Source organism: Mastacembelus armatus, chromosome 14 (assembly GCF_900324485.2).
Source record: "Mastacembelus armatus chromosome 14, fMasArm1.2, whole genome shotgun sequence".
NCBI classification, from domain to species: domain Eukaryota; kingdom Metazoa; phylum Chordata; class Actinopteri; order Synbranchiformes; family Mastacembelidae; genus Mastacembelus; species Mastacembelus armatus.
The window spans coordinates 6,955,141-6,970,684 of NC_046646.1; the positions used below are offsets into that span (position 1 = coordinate 6,955,141).

At 42.3% G+C, this 15,544-nt stretch overlaps 2 protein-coding genes and 1 long non-coding RNA gene across 9 annotated transcripts in view; 2 read left to right on the plus strand and 1 right to left on the minus strand.

The window, feature by feature from the left end:
• The first annotated feature begins 3,163 nt into the window (after window positions 1-3,163).
• On the plus strand, window positions 3,164-3,831 carry LOC113143280 (uncharacterized). The gene is made up of 2 exons (XR_003297017.1): window positions 3,164-3,320; window positions 3,494-3,831. It is a non-coding gene; the product is annotated as an uncharacterized LOC113143280 (long non-coding RNA).
• A 1,138-nt stretch (window positions 3,832-4,969) lies between these two features.
• Window positions 4,970-10,528, minus strand: eral1 (Era-like 12S mitochondrial rRNA chaperone 1). 2 transcript variants are annotated; one of them, XM_026328819.2, is made up of 11 exons: window positions 10,286-10,528; window positions 9,450-9,608; window positions 9,143-9,270; window positions 8,963-9,040; window positions 8,815-8,861; window positions 8,653-8,714; window positions 8,441-8,553; window positions 7,298-7,603; window positions 6,995-7,144; window positions 6,764-6,844; window positions 4,970-5,711 (listed from the first exon to the last, which is right to left on the minus strand). In XM_026328819.2, the coding sequence occupies exons 1-11, from the start codon at window positions 10,389-10,391 to the stop codon at window positions 5,589-5,591; spliced, it is 1,353 nt and encodes a 450-aa protein (XP_026184604.1). In that variant the 5' UTR covers window positions 10,392-10,528; the 3' UTR covers window positions 4,970-5,588. The 2 variants fall into 2 exon arrangements, with proteins under 2 accessions (XP_026184604.1, XP_026184605.1); XM_026328820.1 differs by lacking the exon at window positions 10,286-10,528 and adding an exon at window positions 9,824-10,220.
• A 475-nt stretch (window positions 10,529-11,003) lies between these two features.
• fam222ba (family with sequence similarity 222 member Ba) overlaps window positions 11,004-15,544 on the plus strand; it is a 31,356-nt gene continuing 26,815 nt past the window's right edge. For 2 of the 6 annotated variants that reach the window (XM_026328811.2, XM_026328810.2), the window contains exons 1-2: window positions 11,011-11,064; window positions 11,570-11,684. The gene's annotated coding sequence lies outside the window, so the exon portion shown is untranslated. Of the gene's footprint in view, window positions 11,065-11,565; window positions 11,685-15,256; window positions 15,394-15,544 lie in introns of those variants that run through there. The other 4 variants (XM_026328812.2, XM_026328814.2, XM_026328813.2 and 1 more) reach the window with 4 other exon arrangements.

Sequence of the window (15,544 nt, forward strand, 5' to 3'; positions counted from 1 at the left end):
GCAGATATGGAAAGTCAAAAGCAAACCCAACAACAGTAATTGTGTGTCTAAATATTTGAGATTAAGCTTAATATGAGGATAAGCACCATGCCCATCATCATCACAAGGGGAATATGCTGCATGTTTTAGTGTCCAAGGTCCCTCTTGGCAACCTAATGGCTGCAGACTCCAAGGACATGACGGCTGAGAGATTAAAAACTGAGGGTCAGTGTGAGCACATGTGTCCTCTGGCCAGTAACCTCTACAAGACTGGACGTCCTCATTACCAGAGGTTTGTCATCATGGTACCATTAATGTAGGTATATAAGAAACTGCCTCACTAATACAGTAGCAAAACTATAACTTAAGGCAATGAATGTTCCATACATAAATTTATTTTATATTTCCCCATATCCCCAGACCTTGTTCACTGCCTGCACAGGAGAAAAATCATATTTCAGTTTGCTGCGTAGATGTATAACCCTTAAGTCCATTTTTCTCTGCACAAGCAGGTTCTCATAGTTCATAGTTCTCACTGCTCTCACACGTGCAACAGCCCAAGCAAATAAAATGTCTTTAATAAGGAAACTTTATTAATGATGCCTGCCTGATGTTTAAGATTGTTATTGGCACAGATCCCCCTAACATTTAACTCGCTCTCACTCACAGCTCAATGCACTTTTCTTTCCATAAATAAGAAATAAGTGTAAAAGAATTACAAGCATTCAGCTGCTGCCTGCTCATGTCCTGGACCCGATGACATTCTGGGAAATATGTACAGACTCTTCAGAGACGTACTAGCTGTGTGCTGATTAAGCCAAACTCATGTACAGCCATGTTTGTGGCCTTCCCAGAGGACACAGTCGCCCATTTAACAATAAATGATCACTCCAGGCCAGATGTTTCACACTTCGGAACTAGAAGCATGAACCAACTTCAGTTAGTTACAGACAGAAAAAATAAAAACATTCAAATGGAAAAGAAAAGATGAAATACTCTGTCATTTTTGTTAAAACAGGGCAGCACAGTGGATTAGTGGTTGGCACCATTGCCTCACAGCAAGAAGGTTTGAAACCCATCAGGGACCTTTCTGTGTGGAGTCTGCATGTTCTCCCTGTGCTTGTGTGGGTTTTCTCCAGGTACTCTGGTTTCCTCCCACAGTCCAAAAACATGTATGTCAGGTTGATTGGTGACTCTAAATTGCCCATAGGAGTGAGTGTGAGTGTGTGAGGTTGTTTGTCTCTATGTGGCCCTGTGATGGACTGGTGACCTGTCCAGGGTGGACCCCTGCCTTTCACCCAAAGAGAGCTGGGACAGGCTCCAGCTGATCCCTGTGACCCTGGTTAGGAATAAGCAGGTACAGATAATGGATGGATGGATGGATTTTTGTTAAAACTTGTATTGCCTCAGAGGATGATCAAAATCAAAAAATTATTTCCACAATGTTATTTGGGCGAGGAGGGAGAGGGTTGGTATATTGAGACTAGAAAAAGCTTGAAGTATGAGGTATAGAAATGAGAGATAGGAGACATGATGTCATGGTATTAAATTTCATTTAATGCTGTATGTGGTATATGCAGAACCCACACATTTGAGTGATTTCTTCCCTTCTGCTAACTGCAAACAGTTTAATCAAACCCCAATAACTTACCCCAAGAGATTTCTCATGATAAACCCGGCTTGTTGCACAATGAGAGCTTCCTCCCTTTCTATCTCTTTGAGCACTAAAGAATAAAAAAAAAAACCTTATCTGTGAATGCAAATGGAATTTTGTAGAAAAAGTAGAAGCGTTGCTGCTGCAGATAAAGAGTTGGAGGGAAACCAGAGCATGCAGATAGTCCTACCTCCATCTTTATCAGTGCCCACAGGAGGACCCCTCACACCCTGAACCGGCTCCCACACCCTAACTAGGGAGTGCGTTGCCATGGCAACTGCCATGCCCCACCTAAGGCCACCTTCCAAAGGAGCGTGAGGCTGCTCACATATAGCATCCATAAACAGACATAATTACTGAACTGGGTTATTTGTTATTGCTAAAGGATTGAGAATCCCGGCCTTTCCTCAATATATGTGTAACTGTGATAAATGAACCTGACCTTAAAATAGTGGTGTAGTGGTAAGATGTCAGCGGACTGTGAATATATCTATGTTAATGACTTGGTGCTGGAGCACATTCATTTGTCTGTGCTGTTGGAGAAGTCACGATACCTTAAGAAGAGGGGTCTAGGTTGTATACTCATGTATTTCCTTCATTATATGACTCTAATCCAGTTCTATTATCACATCATCAACTTTTGCAGCAATTTTGGCATTTAAATTAAATGAGTCCAGAGTTTCTAGACAAAGGTCCAAAATCCTCAGGAAGTCTCCTTTTCCCTGTTTTTAAAGGATGTAGCCAAACTGTCAGGGATTAAATACAAACTATAGCAGGCAGCCTGCTCCGTCTAGGCATAATTTGATGTACAGTGTGTGTGTGTGAGTGTGTGTATGTGTGTGTGTGTGTGAGATATATCTAATAAAAAATAGATCTTGGCTCTCCATATCCTAGAGTCGAGCTAGACGCATGAAAAAGAAATCCACCGAGTTTTAAAAGTCAGATAACCTGACATCAGCTGACATATCGTAGTATTAAATTCCAATCCATGAAACTATCACACATAAATCCAAGGCGCTATGAGATTCGGAAGGCTTCAGAGATGGTGAACATTTGATTTATTACCACAGTGGGCTTTTATAATAGATGATGGAGAAACCCTGTTTTGGCTTACTGCTGAGTTCGTTTTAATTAGATGTGTAGAAAGGTCAAAAGTCACTAATAAATTCTGCCAAATGTCTTTGTACACAACAATTTGGGCAGTGAGAGAAGACTGAGGGTGTCTTGTGTATAATGCTGCTGTTGCTAAAAATCAACTTACTAAATGATAACACTGGAATTGGCAAATGATCTCACTTTTTCCTATGATATCAAAGAGTACTTTTATTTTATTTAAGAAGTCCTGTCTGCTTAGCTTCTTGCTTTTCTTTTCTTTTCAAATAACAGCATACAGAATCTGCAGCAAAAAATAAAAATGGATTCATGTGTACGTGTTTTTGCAAAATCCAGCTGGGTATTATGAGGGTGTGGACTGTCACTGGACAGAGGCAGTCGGGTTAGGACAAGATAAGAAAAAAGTTCAACCCGTTCTCTTCGGTCCAGCCCAGATGTCATCAGTGTATGCTAATTAGCCAGGGGCCTTTAAGAGCCCGAGCCCAGCTGTCAGGTCTATCAGGAGACACATAGCAGCTATAAAACATGTTGTGGAGGAGCAAGACATGAAAGACGCAGCACTGAATGAAAAAAGGTGAGTATGTGGCAGAGGAGGTCGCCAAGGCCCCTGCAGGAGGTGAAGAAATGTTGCTTGTCTTACTGAATTTCCTTCACGTTTTTTAATGCTTTTTTAAATAGCATTTTTATTACATTATCACATCTTCATTGGAGCCTTCATCTAACATTTTCGTCTTGTGCCCTGGACAGGATATCATCTTATACTGTAAGTTTATTATAGAGACACTACAGTATAGATGATGTACTATCCAGGGTCTCATTCCTCCTCCGGCGCTATCAGCACACACTCGGGTCTAACCGACTGTAGGCTGCAGCCACTGCAGAGGAGGGCCGTCAAACCGTTACCATTACTGAGTTTTAGTAATGGTAAGGGTTATATGGCCCTCACTCACTGTCATCTGGACCCGCAGGATGAACCAAAGGAAACATTTGAGATGAATGTTTTATTCATGAGTTTCTGAAGGACATCTTTCAGTTCAATGTATTTGTGGATGCATGTAAAATAAAGCTCATGGCTCCCAAACAAATGAGTGTCTCATTACTTGGTAGGGAAGGTATCAGGATCCTAAAAAGTTTGTTTGAAGGATCACTTGAATGTGCAGGATGATGTAGATCAGCTATAATATTTCCAAGCAGCAGTTGGCTTGTCTAAGTGGTGATCTCTGCTGCACAACTGGCTTGTCTAATCACTTGGAAGCAGCCGCTGCAGTGGGAGCTTGAGGGGTCGACACAGCTTCTGTGAGATATTCAAGGCCTCTCCCCCTCTCCTCACTTTAGACCACTGGCTGGTTATTCATCAAGATGCCTCAGATAGAGTAACCACTGACTTAACTCACAGGCAGCAGGCAGGAATCTAATCACCATTATATGACCCATTTTAGCATCAGGTTAGTGCTCCATTTTGCCATCCATTAGGGAGACAATTCAGCCCTCAGGGGCAGAGCTGGGCTTTATAAAAGCCAAAAACGCAGAGGCAGGGTGGGGGAGGGAGAAAAAAGAGAAGAAAGCAAAGAAACAAAAAGTGATAGTCAAAGGGATGAATGGCCACATCTTAAAGGCAGTCGAGAAGGCTAAAGTGATGTGGGAGTGCAAGGTACATCAGGGACATTTGAGTGAACATGACTGAGCGGGTCCTGCTTCAGTTTATCTACAGCACATTTTTGCGCAGGGCGCCCGCCAAGTAAAAAGCTCTGAGAGCTAAAGATAAACCATCAGGCTTTCCACAGCTCGCCAAACCTGCTCAGCCATAAACACACTGTCCCACTGGTCAAAACATCCATTTGTATCATGTTTTTTACCTAAAATATATTATTGCTAAATAAATGGCCATAATTCATGACCTTTATTTTGTAACTAGTGTAAGTTGCTTTGAATCAATCATGTCTGCATTAATGTATCACTTTTTGGGGCAATATCTTCATCTATGCTACAATAATTAATAACAGATAAATCACTATAATATTTGTGTCTTTGTTCTTTGGAACAGTCACAGGCTGGAAAAACAACAAAATCAGCTAATCAATGAAACAGGGAGTGTAGATAATCCACGCTGTCTAGGAATAGGGACGATTTAACACTATAGACCAGACACCAAGAGTATGGCTGTGCTGAAGCATGGTCCAAATTCTGTATTATTAGATTAATATCACTGCGTTTGTCTCCACATTCACCTTTTCTTACCAACTGATGCTAAAAACCACAGCATTATACAGGCGCCACACACTTTCTCTAGCCAATGCACATCAATTGTTTTGCATGGAGTCTGTGTATTCTGATGGCCTACAGGTTAAGGCCTTACAATGACCCACGACATCACCTAATTTATGCCCAGCTGGGGACCCATACCGTGTCACTACCAATCTTTCTTTCCCCTCATTTCATGTCACCTCTCTACTGTCAGCCACCACATAAAGCCATAAAATTCCCCCTAAAAATCTGTCATTGTTGTAAATATTGTTTTCCACCAATACACTGACAGCATTTTATAGGTGACATATTTACATAAATCTTTAATAATGTCATATGGGACTGCATGAAAGAATGCAAGAATCAAAATTTACAGTACAATTTCTTTTCCTCAAATAGATACGAGCTCAGTGGCAGCTCTGGGACTGTGGATCCAGAACATGTCACGTAACAGCTCCACGTCAGACTCCTGATGAGATCCTGTCCTTTGTTCAACTCTTCAAGTCTTTGCAGAGAAAAATACAAGAGTCATCTCAAATCCAGCAAAATCTGTTTCCGGCTCTGCGGGACGCCACCATTTAAGTCCTCCCCATCCTCTTCATTTCCTCAGCTTGACTGAGAGCTTAAGCTTTACTTCCCTCAGAAAGACTCGACTCAGGTCCTCGCCTGCCTCTTTGGCGATCTGTGCCACCATCTGGCCGGCTGCGCCAATAACCATCTTCTAAACACAGGAAACACAGCACATCAGGTATCAACGAGCAGACATCAGCTTTAGCCTTTAACAGGCTCATGATACTGATAAACAAAAGACCAAAACAGTATGTTAGAAGCTTTTACTGAGAAAATTTTAGAAAATGAAATGCATCCTTATTACCCCCTGTCATGTCAAAACATATGATGAAATACTTCTGACACAGAACTACTATTTTATATATTCACCCACACTGCATCTAGTGTTTCTCATAAAGGATGTTTACTTTGACTACCTTGCTGGTTTTCCACCTAAAATATTGTGTTGTTGTATTCACAAAATGTCAGTGTTGATTTAGAAACCATAGCAACCAATACACAATTTGTTCCAGGAATTGTTCATTAAAAACGAGCTTTGTGATTTCTTCTATTTCTGTATCCATCCCTGTGTTGAACTTAAAAGCTAGAAAATACTATTTGTCTGAGTCACTCTTCTTCAGGGTCACAGGCCTTGGAGACATTTCAGTGGCACAGATGTAGCTTTAAATGTTTGTTGTCATCAAATATGTATAGTTTAGAAAAGCCACTCAAACATTTACAAGTTAAAACAAGACAAGTCTAGAGATATTGGGGGAGTACGGAAAATACATATGAGAAGCCATCAGAGAAGCTTCGGTCTTCAGACTCCTCACTTCAATCAGCATGGAGCAATTTCACTTAGTCTGACGGTAATCACCTTCATTTGGGTGCTCTCGTTCAGATAATACACATGCTGTATGGGACGTTTTGCAGGGTTTGATCATTGTCTGATGGTACTTGAAGCCAAAGGTGAAAAGCCTAAATTTGTCGATTCATCCAGCAGGTTACATGTTCGACAGGCAGAGGACTTTACTAATCCCAAAGTGACTGCAGTGACGTGTTATAGCAGCAGGTAGGTATAAAACTAAATACAGTAATGAAGAAAGTAACGTACTTTAAATAACCAAATGGAAACACGGTGTTTACATATGAGTCAAAATGTATATTCACACACAGAACTGAGTCACAGGCATGTAAAGATGTAAATGCATGGAGAACACTTACCATATGAGTGTCTTTTGTGGCATAAAGTTTCACAGAAATATTGAGCTCACCACTTTCTCCTTCTTGCCAGAATTCAACAGCCTGAAAGACATTTAAATGGGATTAATGTATGAATCTCTCAAAAAGTCAATCATTCGCAAATACTAGTGGTAGAATGGGAAGGACAGAGCACGTGTCAGCATGTAGAGTTAAAGTGAATATAAAGAGCCATAGAACTGGTTGGTGAACCACCTGTGTCATTGAATAGGGCACCTCCTGGGGGAGATACTCCAGAAGCTTCTCTCTGATGATGTTGGTGCAAAGGTCCTCTGGACTCTGATCAGTCAGGACCCCACTGTGGTACTGCCACGATCCTGGCTTGGCCGCAACCATAAAGTAGCTCTGCAAGGTTGTGAAAAATCATGGTTTTTGCGTAAATAAAACACAACTTACCTACCAAAAAATGAAGCCTTGTGAATCCTAAACTAAGGCTATCTTATATGCAGTAACTTTATGTATGTACACACACTCCTGCTCTGACTGTAATCTATGTACCTTCAGTGTCTCCACGTCCTCTCTGTCCACAGAGGACAGCATGAAGACATCCTTGAAATGAGGCCACCCCCGCTGGCTACTGAGTGCCTTCAGCTGCTCCTTGCTCAGCACAGAGTTTAGCTCATGGTTGCCATCATGGCCCACGTTGCCTTCATCAAGGGAAAACTGTGAATCCCTCTCTGGCCTCCTTTCGGCCCACGGAGGCTTGATAACTGGTCTGACTCTCATTCTCTGCCCATTCACCACTCCACATGTCAGCTGTGCTGTAATATCCAGCAGCCTGTCTTTAGCCTTCACCAGGTCCACCTTAACATGAGAAGAGCTTTAGTGATTATATCAGTGCAGTGCAGCACTGGTGAACTTTTTTTTAGTCTTGAACAGGACTATCTTGAAATCCCATAAAACACCCAAAAGCAAAGTCCTTGCCTGTTTAGTCAAAGCCTGATACTGTATATGTTAGTCCTCAGAGGCACAGAGCCCCATTGTTGTCCAAAAACTATTAAAAACACATCAGCGAGCCACTCTGTAAGCGGCTTCCGTCTTTAGCACGAACACGATGACGCGCACAGTAGTTTATTTGATCCAATCTAACATCTACTGTCCTGCTGCTGGAAACACTCACTAAAACACCAAAGCTACAGTTTATCTGTGTCTGAAATGCTCCCAAACAAATGCAGTGAAAGTCACAGTGCCCAGCTTTCAGAAACGATTGAGCCTTTTGAAAACATGGACTCATACAGGCATGACACATTTATAATTGTTTATAGTGGCACAAAAAGGGCTGGAGATGAATATACAGGATGAGGAAGTTGTTAAGAGGCTCGTTGTGATTTGAGTCGTTTTTATGGGATTTGTTGAAAATAGAAAAATACAGAATAGCTGAGCATCTTTATCCCTTAACATCAGTGTTAATATAACAAGAAATTCATAGAGGTTATTAGAGGTTCAAACTAAGGTGGTCAACCTTTGCAATACAAAAGGACACTGCATCACTGTGACTGAATCTGTGAATCATTGTGGATGATATGCGGAGCAAATCGGGTCTAAGCTTAAAATATTCAAACAAGACAATGGCTTCCTGGTTGTAAGAAGGATATTGATAATAGAGCAACAATAATAACCTGTGACTCAGTGGAGAAATACCTTATTGAGGACCAGGATGGCTGGGATGTCTGGGTGCTGGGCCAGGCATTTGAGCACCTCAAAGTCAAGCCTGTTGCACATCCATCTGTCTGCCACATCCACCATGACGACCACTGGAAACAGTTTTGACTATTAGCCCAGCAAAACTAAACTAAAAGCACCAAACCAAACAACACAACTAATCGGTGACCTGGTGTAAATTTAAGTCATACTTAGGTCAGCTTCTTTGACTGTGTTCCATGGATCGACAAGCAAAGACGTCTCCAGGTGGTGTCTGTGCAAACAGAGGGTCCGTTCATGTATCAGATCGTATTCAATCATGTGTGGAGACTACAGACTTATAATAAGGCCAACAAGCTAAAAAAAACAAGTACCTTTTAACCTTTGATGGAGTGGTAAGACCAGGAGTGTCCAGTAAAATCTATAAAAATACAGACAGGTATGGACTTCAGCATTTTTGTTTTGAAGACTATTAGAAGACAAAAGAAGAAACGTAAAAAAAAAAAAAAAAAAAACTCTTACTATCTGTGTATCGTCTTCTGTTAGGACTCCCAAGGAGCGTGATCGTGTGGTGTGTACTTTCTTGGACACAGCAAACACCTTTAAAAAAAATGATAGTTTACTTATTATCAGCACCTCCTCCGCCACAAGCACAAGTACGATGAGTTTTCACATTTAAAACGGAGAGTTAAAGGCAGAGACCTTTCTGCCAAGGAGCTGGTTGGACAATGTGGACTTCCCAGCATTCGGGGCACCGATTATAGCCACTTTCAAAACTTTAGAGTTGTCGGGCTGATCTGGATGTCTCAGTAACAAAGATAGTTGTTCACCTGAAAAACGTACAAATCCAATTAATCATTAGGCATACAAAAAAGGGAATGTGATTACAGTAAAAACAGGAAGTACTATATTGGTGGCAGGACGACGCCTGCAGTATTTGGAAAAAGGCTCAGCCATTATGATGAGATGAGTCTAAGGATGTAAATCTCAGAGGCAGTGGTCTGGTTACCGCTGTCCGGAGGAACCGAGGCTGTGATGCGATACAAGCTGCCGTCTGCCTCTGCTGCTTTGCCTTTCATCAGTCTGTCAAGGAACGCCTGCGATGTAATAAAACAAGCAGGAGTGAAGATAAAACCGTCCCTCGCTCCTCTGCTGCAGGCAGCCTTTCCTGAAAAGACATCAACATCTCAATCACTTCACTGCAAGCAGAGCTGCACGTAACAGTGATTATGCTTTATGTTGAAGATTACACACACACAGTGTTGTTCTGCATTTAGGTGGCTCTTGTCAAAATGTTAGGGGAACACACAAACATTACAGTGTTGTCCAGTTTTTTTTTACCACTTTTTTAAAATATTACATGAATACTTCAACACTGCTCACTTCAGCAGGCTAAGCTCTGGGTACCACGCCACACTTTGCACACTGCTGATGACGGCCTTTCAAAGTAAAATCCAAGCCACACTTTGCACACTGCTGATGACTGCCTTTCAAAATAAAATCCTCTCTCTGCTTTTCCTCTCGTGTAATGCCATTATCTGTCATTTACTCAGTGTCTAGTCTGTGTCCCGGCTCTAATTGCACTCGCCATCTCTGCTGGAGTGAACAATGAGAAAAACACCAAAGTTTGATTATATAGTGTTAGTTACACAGAGCCTGGGCCCCAGAGGAGCACAGGGGCCCTGGGTTGTTCCGTCGCCCCGCCCCTCAAAACATCAGTGTACGTAACGTTACCAAAACTGAACGGCACTTTCGCCGTTTTGTATTTATCCCAGGCTTTACTGGCAGACCACTATGCTTGCATGCTGGGAGTAATATAAATGCGCAGGAGGAAACAGCACTGACCCGATGACAGACACCATGACGCGCTGTCCTGAGGAGCGGACGCGCCGAGCCGCCTGGAGAGGACGGCGGAGCCTCGGAGAAGCCGAGCACACAGCCTGGAAGCCATCGAGCTGAACCTGCGGGTCCCGATAAGCCTGTATGACAGTGTCTATCGTTTAAGGACAGCCCTTGTTTACGTCCACATTATCTACACGGTGAAACCATGTTGCTCTCACCAAAGACAACCGGCTTCCGCTCTGAAGAGTGTCCCGCAGAGGTTTGAGTGCAGGCTGCAGCGCCCCCTGCTGCCCATAAACCTGGGGGTCCTCACAGCTGACTTGGCAGCTTCCTGAAAAGGAACCAAGTCAGAGGCGCCTCATGTTTGACTTGACTTGAATTGGGCTATTTATACTGACCTTGTTAGTCTTTGCCTGACACTCCTATCTAGAATAATACATACAGTGGATTAAGCTCCAGATCCTAATTTACAAAATGACAGATCAGGGTCTAAGTTACTATAAAAGCATAACTATAAAATTATTGCATAGGAACAAAGAAGTAAACTAAGAGCTAATGAATGAGCTAGAATTTAATTTAGATGAGCTGTAAAGAGGAAATCATTCAAGTAAATGAAGTTTATGAAATCATTTAGAAAACTAATGACTTATTTTGCATTTATTATCTCTACACTAATTTGTAACATAACCAAATAAACTAACACTCATTCATCATTTTGCAACAAAATCTAACTTGGTCAAGATCCCTGAGGCCCCAGTTTGGAAACCACCTGTTTACAGCAGGTAGGATATTCAGAGGCCAACAGCGATTCCAAATCAGCTCATCACAATGCACAAACACATCTGCCGACATGAGCAACTCACAGTTTAAAATGGATGACAGCGCTCAGAGGATCTTTTGGCTTGGGTGATATTCTCTAGATTGCTTTGTGAGAGATGGTGTGCCTATAACCACAAATCAGATTGCACTTCGTAGACTTTTCCTTTCCCTCTGGTCTCTTGAGGCCACACGACAGAGCTTATCCCAGAGGGTGCTTGAAGCACATTTGTGACAATGCTGTGGAGGATATATCGAGCATCCAGGCTTAAAGCACTATGCCAACCTGAAATAAACACAGCATGCTCTCACACACCCTGTGACTCTTCAGTACTAATTCACTATGACAAGCTGATATAATAACTGGATAACCATAAAGTCTGTAAGGTTAATCATCAGACTAAAAGGACACAGTTTGCATATTGATTGATTACTGTAACATGTTGTTTTCACTCTGTATGGCAAAGCCAGGCACAGCAGATGTCTCCCCATAGTCCATCAAATGCACCGGCTGTTTGTTAGTCCTCCAGGACTTGCTCTGGGCGGAACAAACACCTCCACTGGGAAGGATGATGAAGGATATCAGGTAGCTCACAATCTGTCATCATCTAACTAAAAGCTCAGCAGCAATGGAAGGGCAACAAAAATGGAGCTTTTACCCGACACTTACTGCCGAAATCCAGTTGAACCAGAAACCAAAAGGACATTTGAGGATCAGTAATCTTTGAACTTTCTCTCTATCTGCCTCCCTCACATACTCTCTCTGTCTTTCTCCCTCTCAAATTCATTCAAGGCCTTTTCTCCCTCCGGGCTTTCCTCACATGGCTATTTCACGTGGGAGAGTATCACAGTTATTTCTATGACTGCATTAACTCTGGCCTTCAGAAAGAGCTCTCTCTCTCTCTAAAAAAGACAAAAAGGCTTCGCCTGCAGACCATTTAATCATAAGCCGTAGCCCACTTTTGCCATTTGAAGTGCACTTGCCAATGAGATTCAGCAGTGTGATGGAAAACCACTCTCCGCTGCTGCGATTCAGTGTGCTGCTGATTCCTAATCAATCTTGTTTACTGTAATTCAAACATACTGTATTGATCGGGAATAGGTCAAATCTCCCTTAAAATGCAGATCTTTTTTCTGCACTGAACCAGGTAATGTCAGATGCAGAATTTCTGCCACATCATGTTTTGCTCTGGAGTCCTCTCTTGTTGATTTGATAATAACACTAGCTGGGATCAGACATACAATGACTAGCGTGGCTTCTCTAATAATAAGACCTCACTGCTCATGAGGAATAACAAAGTTGATGGAATAATAAGCATGAGCCAGGGGGCATGTCAACAGGGAACAGTGGTGGGAAAAAAAAACAATCTGTCAGTGTGTCGGAGCATCCATCACTCCAGGCGTGATGCTGCACAGCTGGCTGACTGTCTATAAAACAGCCGCTCCTGAACTTTTTCATGCTGAGGACTCCAACACAGACAGGTTATTTGCAAAGTATCCCACAGATTAATGAATGGATGGATGACATCTGATAAATGAGAAAGCAGTGAGATTTAACTGTTATTTCTTACACGATGCCCTGAAGGTCCCCCAAGGTTCCTCGATTCAGCAATCACTGCTCCATAGGTTTTTGCTCAGACTGCTTTTTAAAAGAGGTGATTTAGCTCCCAAACTACCCATATAGGTCATACTGATGCTCTGATTGTACAATCTCTCTCTCAGTGGGGGACATAAAGGCAAAAAAAAAACTTTTATTCATTCTAGACTTGCAATCGATGGGACTTGTCTGTGAAGTGGATCAATAATGCCTCCCTTTGAAATCATCAATCACGTCAGCAGTGAATTTAAAAAGCATAATTAGGAACAGCGTTCTTAAACATCCTGTATTGACATCTTCTTTGGTATGGAGAAAGACACCATTCTGCATCATTAACTTTGTATTATTGCCTGATGGAGCCTGCTGCTGCTACTTCCCCACCTGCTGAACTCAGAGCGCTGTGTGTGATTGGGCTTTCAGACCAAATTCTCCCCTCTTTCACTTGCTGATGGGGGAAGTGAAGCTTGCAGGCCTAAACTGGATAGAGTATTGTAATAAGCCCAGACCATACTTTAACCCAGGGCAATAGAGTTACACTCCACAGTGCTGTGTTTTAGAAATGCTTGTGTAGCTGAATATTTCTAATTTTCTTACTAATCATCTTCTTTGATTACTTTTGTACGGGTTCTAACCTGACATGACATTACATGGTCATGAGCAAACAATTTCAAGCATTCCCATAACTCGCTGCAGTCTTTGCTGTTGTCCATCTGTCTCTCTCTGGTAATAAAATGGTATCAATACTGTGGAGAGGGCAGGTGGGTGGGTGTAATGGAGTAATTTATTTTAGTTGTCACAGAAATATAAGTCTTTGATTAGGGAGCTATACACATCAGGCTGCACAAATAGAACCTTTCATCAAATCACATAGCATGTGACATTATTGACCACAGAGTCTTCGCACTGGGTTTTATCTTCCCCAGCAGGATTCAAGAGTAATACAACTGAAGGCAACCGTTTCATGTACCAGATCAGTGTTAGATTTGTGCCAGGAAAATACCTCAACAAGCTGTACTTTTGAAAGGTAAACTGTAGATGCTAAATGATAATAATAATTATCATTATTAAATGACAAAATGGGTGTGCTAGAAATGTATGATTGCCACAAGTCTGATGTCTGCTCAGTGGGTGTTTTTCCTGCATTCAAGCTCTGAATTTTTCCACATTTAACCTATATTTTCATCTGTATTACAACTACACACCCATAGTGTTATATAAGATAAGATAAGACAAGATAAGATAAAATAAGATCAACTTTATTCATCCTCACAGGGAAATTCAGGTAGTCTTATAGTCAGTAGTAAGAGTAGTCAATAGTCAGTAGCCATCTGCCATTGTCTAAAGTCTTGTAGAGCCTGATGCCAGTGGGGATGAAGGATCTCCTGTATCGTTCAATCCTGCACCACAGTGATGTGAGTCGTCCACTGCAGCTGCTTCTCTGCTCCATCAGGATGTTGTGAAGGGGATGATCAGTGTATTCCAGGATGGCTTCTGTGTGTATCTCTCCACCACAGCCTCCAGTGAGTCCAGCCTCATTCCAGTCAATGAACCAGGTTTTAGCACCAGTTTGTCCAGCTGCCTTGCATCCTTCTGTTTTATGCTGCCTCCCCAGCAGACTGCAGCATAAAACAGCACACTTGCTGCCATAGTTTAGTAAAACAGGTGCAGCATCTTCCTGCAGACCTAAGCCGCCTTAGGAGGAAAAGTCATCTCTGACCTTTTTTATATTGTACATCAGTGTTCAGTGACCAGTCCAACTTATTGACCTGGTTCATGTCTAGATATTTGTAGGCTGGCACCACTTAAATGTCTGCACCACAGATGTTGACTGGATAAGGAGGGTACTTAGACCTTCAAAAATGCACTCCCATCTCCTTGGCTTTAGAGGTGTTCAGTAGGAGGCAGTTTTTGTGACTCTGGTCACTGAAGGATTTTATCAGGTCTGTGTACTCCTCTTTTCATGTCCATTTCTGATACATGCAACAGTCGCAGTATAATGCAACGTGTGTAAGTGAAGTCTGCTGTGTACAGTGTGTACAGAAATGGAGCCAAAACAGTCCCCTGTGGAGGCCCTATGCTGCGCTGATCCATACCGCTAGTTTTGACTTTATTTATTAATGAGTCAAAAAAAAAAAAACATGGACAGCAATCCTATATTTTGTTTCTGATATCCCACCTTTCTGCAACACCGGATACATGGTACAGTAGTTTAAGGGATGTAGGCTTTATGGTGGTGTGCAGACATAAGGTTTGTTACACAAAACTTAATATACAGATTTGTGACTCACTTCTTGGACAAGTGTAACACATGCAGGGAAATGTCTGAATAAATAACTGTACAAACATAACAAATATTAGGCAGGTGGCTGACTGAGTAGGAGTTAGCATAGATAAAGACATTTCACAGGTATTGTGATATTACACAGCTGGCACAACGATAAACCATCGACGTGCACTCTGTTTAATTCCAGTTTTCCCTCCCATGGTCCACTTTCTCACGGACTGTACCTTTAAACCTCTCGGCTGTCCTGCGCAGCGCATCGCGCAGCCTGAACGGTCCCAGGCACTGCGCATGCGCGGGAAGTTGCTGCCGCAGACAGCAGCAGTGATTCGGCAGCGCAGGGCAACGGGAGAAAATCTGTGCGTTTTAAACCATGGCGACGTATTAAACGATGCCTTTCGCAGAGGTAAACGGAGAGTAAGTAGTTGTATTTTAATAACACGCCTGCTGTCCGATACTGTGTGACATGCTCTCATACTGTGGCATGAATGTTAGGAAAGGCTGAGAGGGCAACAATAGGATTGTGTATGTTTCAGACTGGCTGGCTAGGTTAGCTCTCCAGGAGCCT

What these genes read in the sequence shown, in the direction of transcription:
- eral1 (XM_026328819.2), bottom strand. Translation starts at nt 10,391, where the DNA reads ATGGCTTCCAGGCTGTGTGCTCGGCTTCTCCGAGGCTCCGCCGTCCTC. An exon ending in ACTCCATCAAAGGTTAAAAG is followed by an intron (nt 8,715 to 8,814) that starts GTACTTGTTTTT and finishes CTGTTTGCACAG; the next exon opens with ACACCACCTGGAGACGTCTT. An exon ending in CCATCCTGGTCCTCAATAAG is followed by an intron (nt 7,604 to 8,440) that starts GTATTTCTCCAC and finishes TCTCATGTTAAG; the next exon opens with GTGGACCTGGTGAAGGCTAA.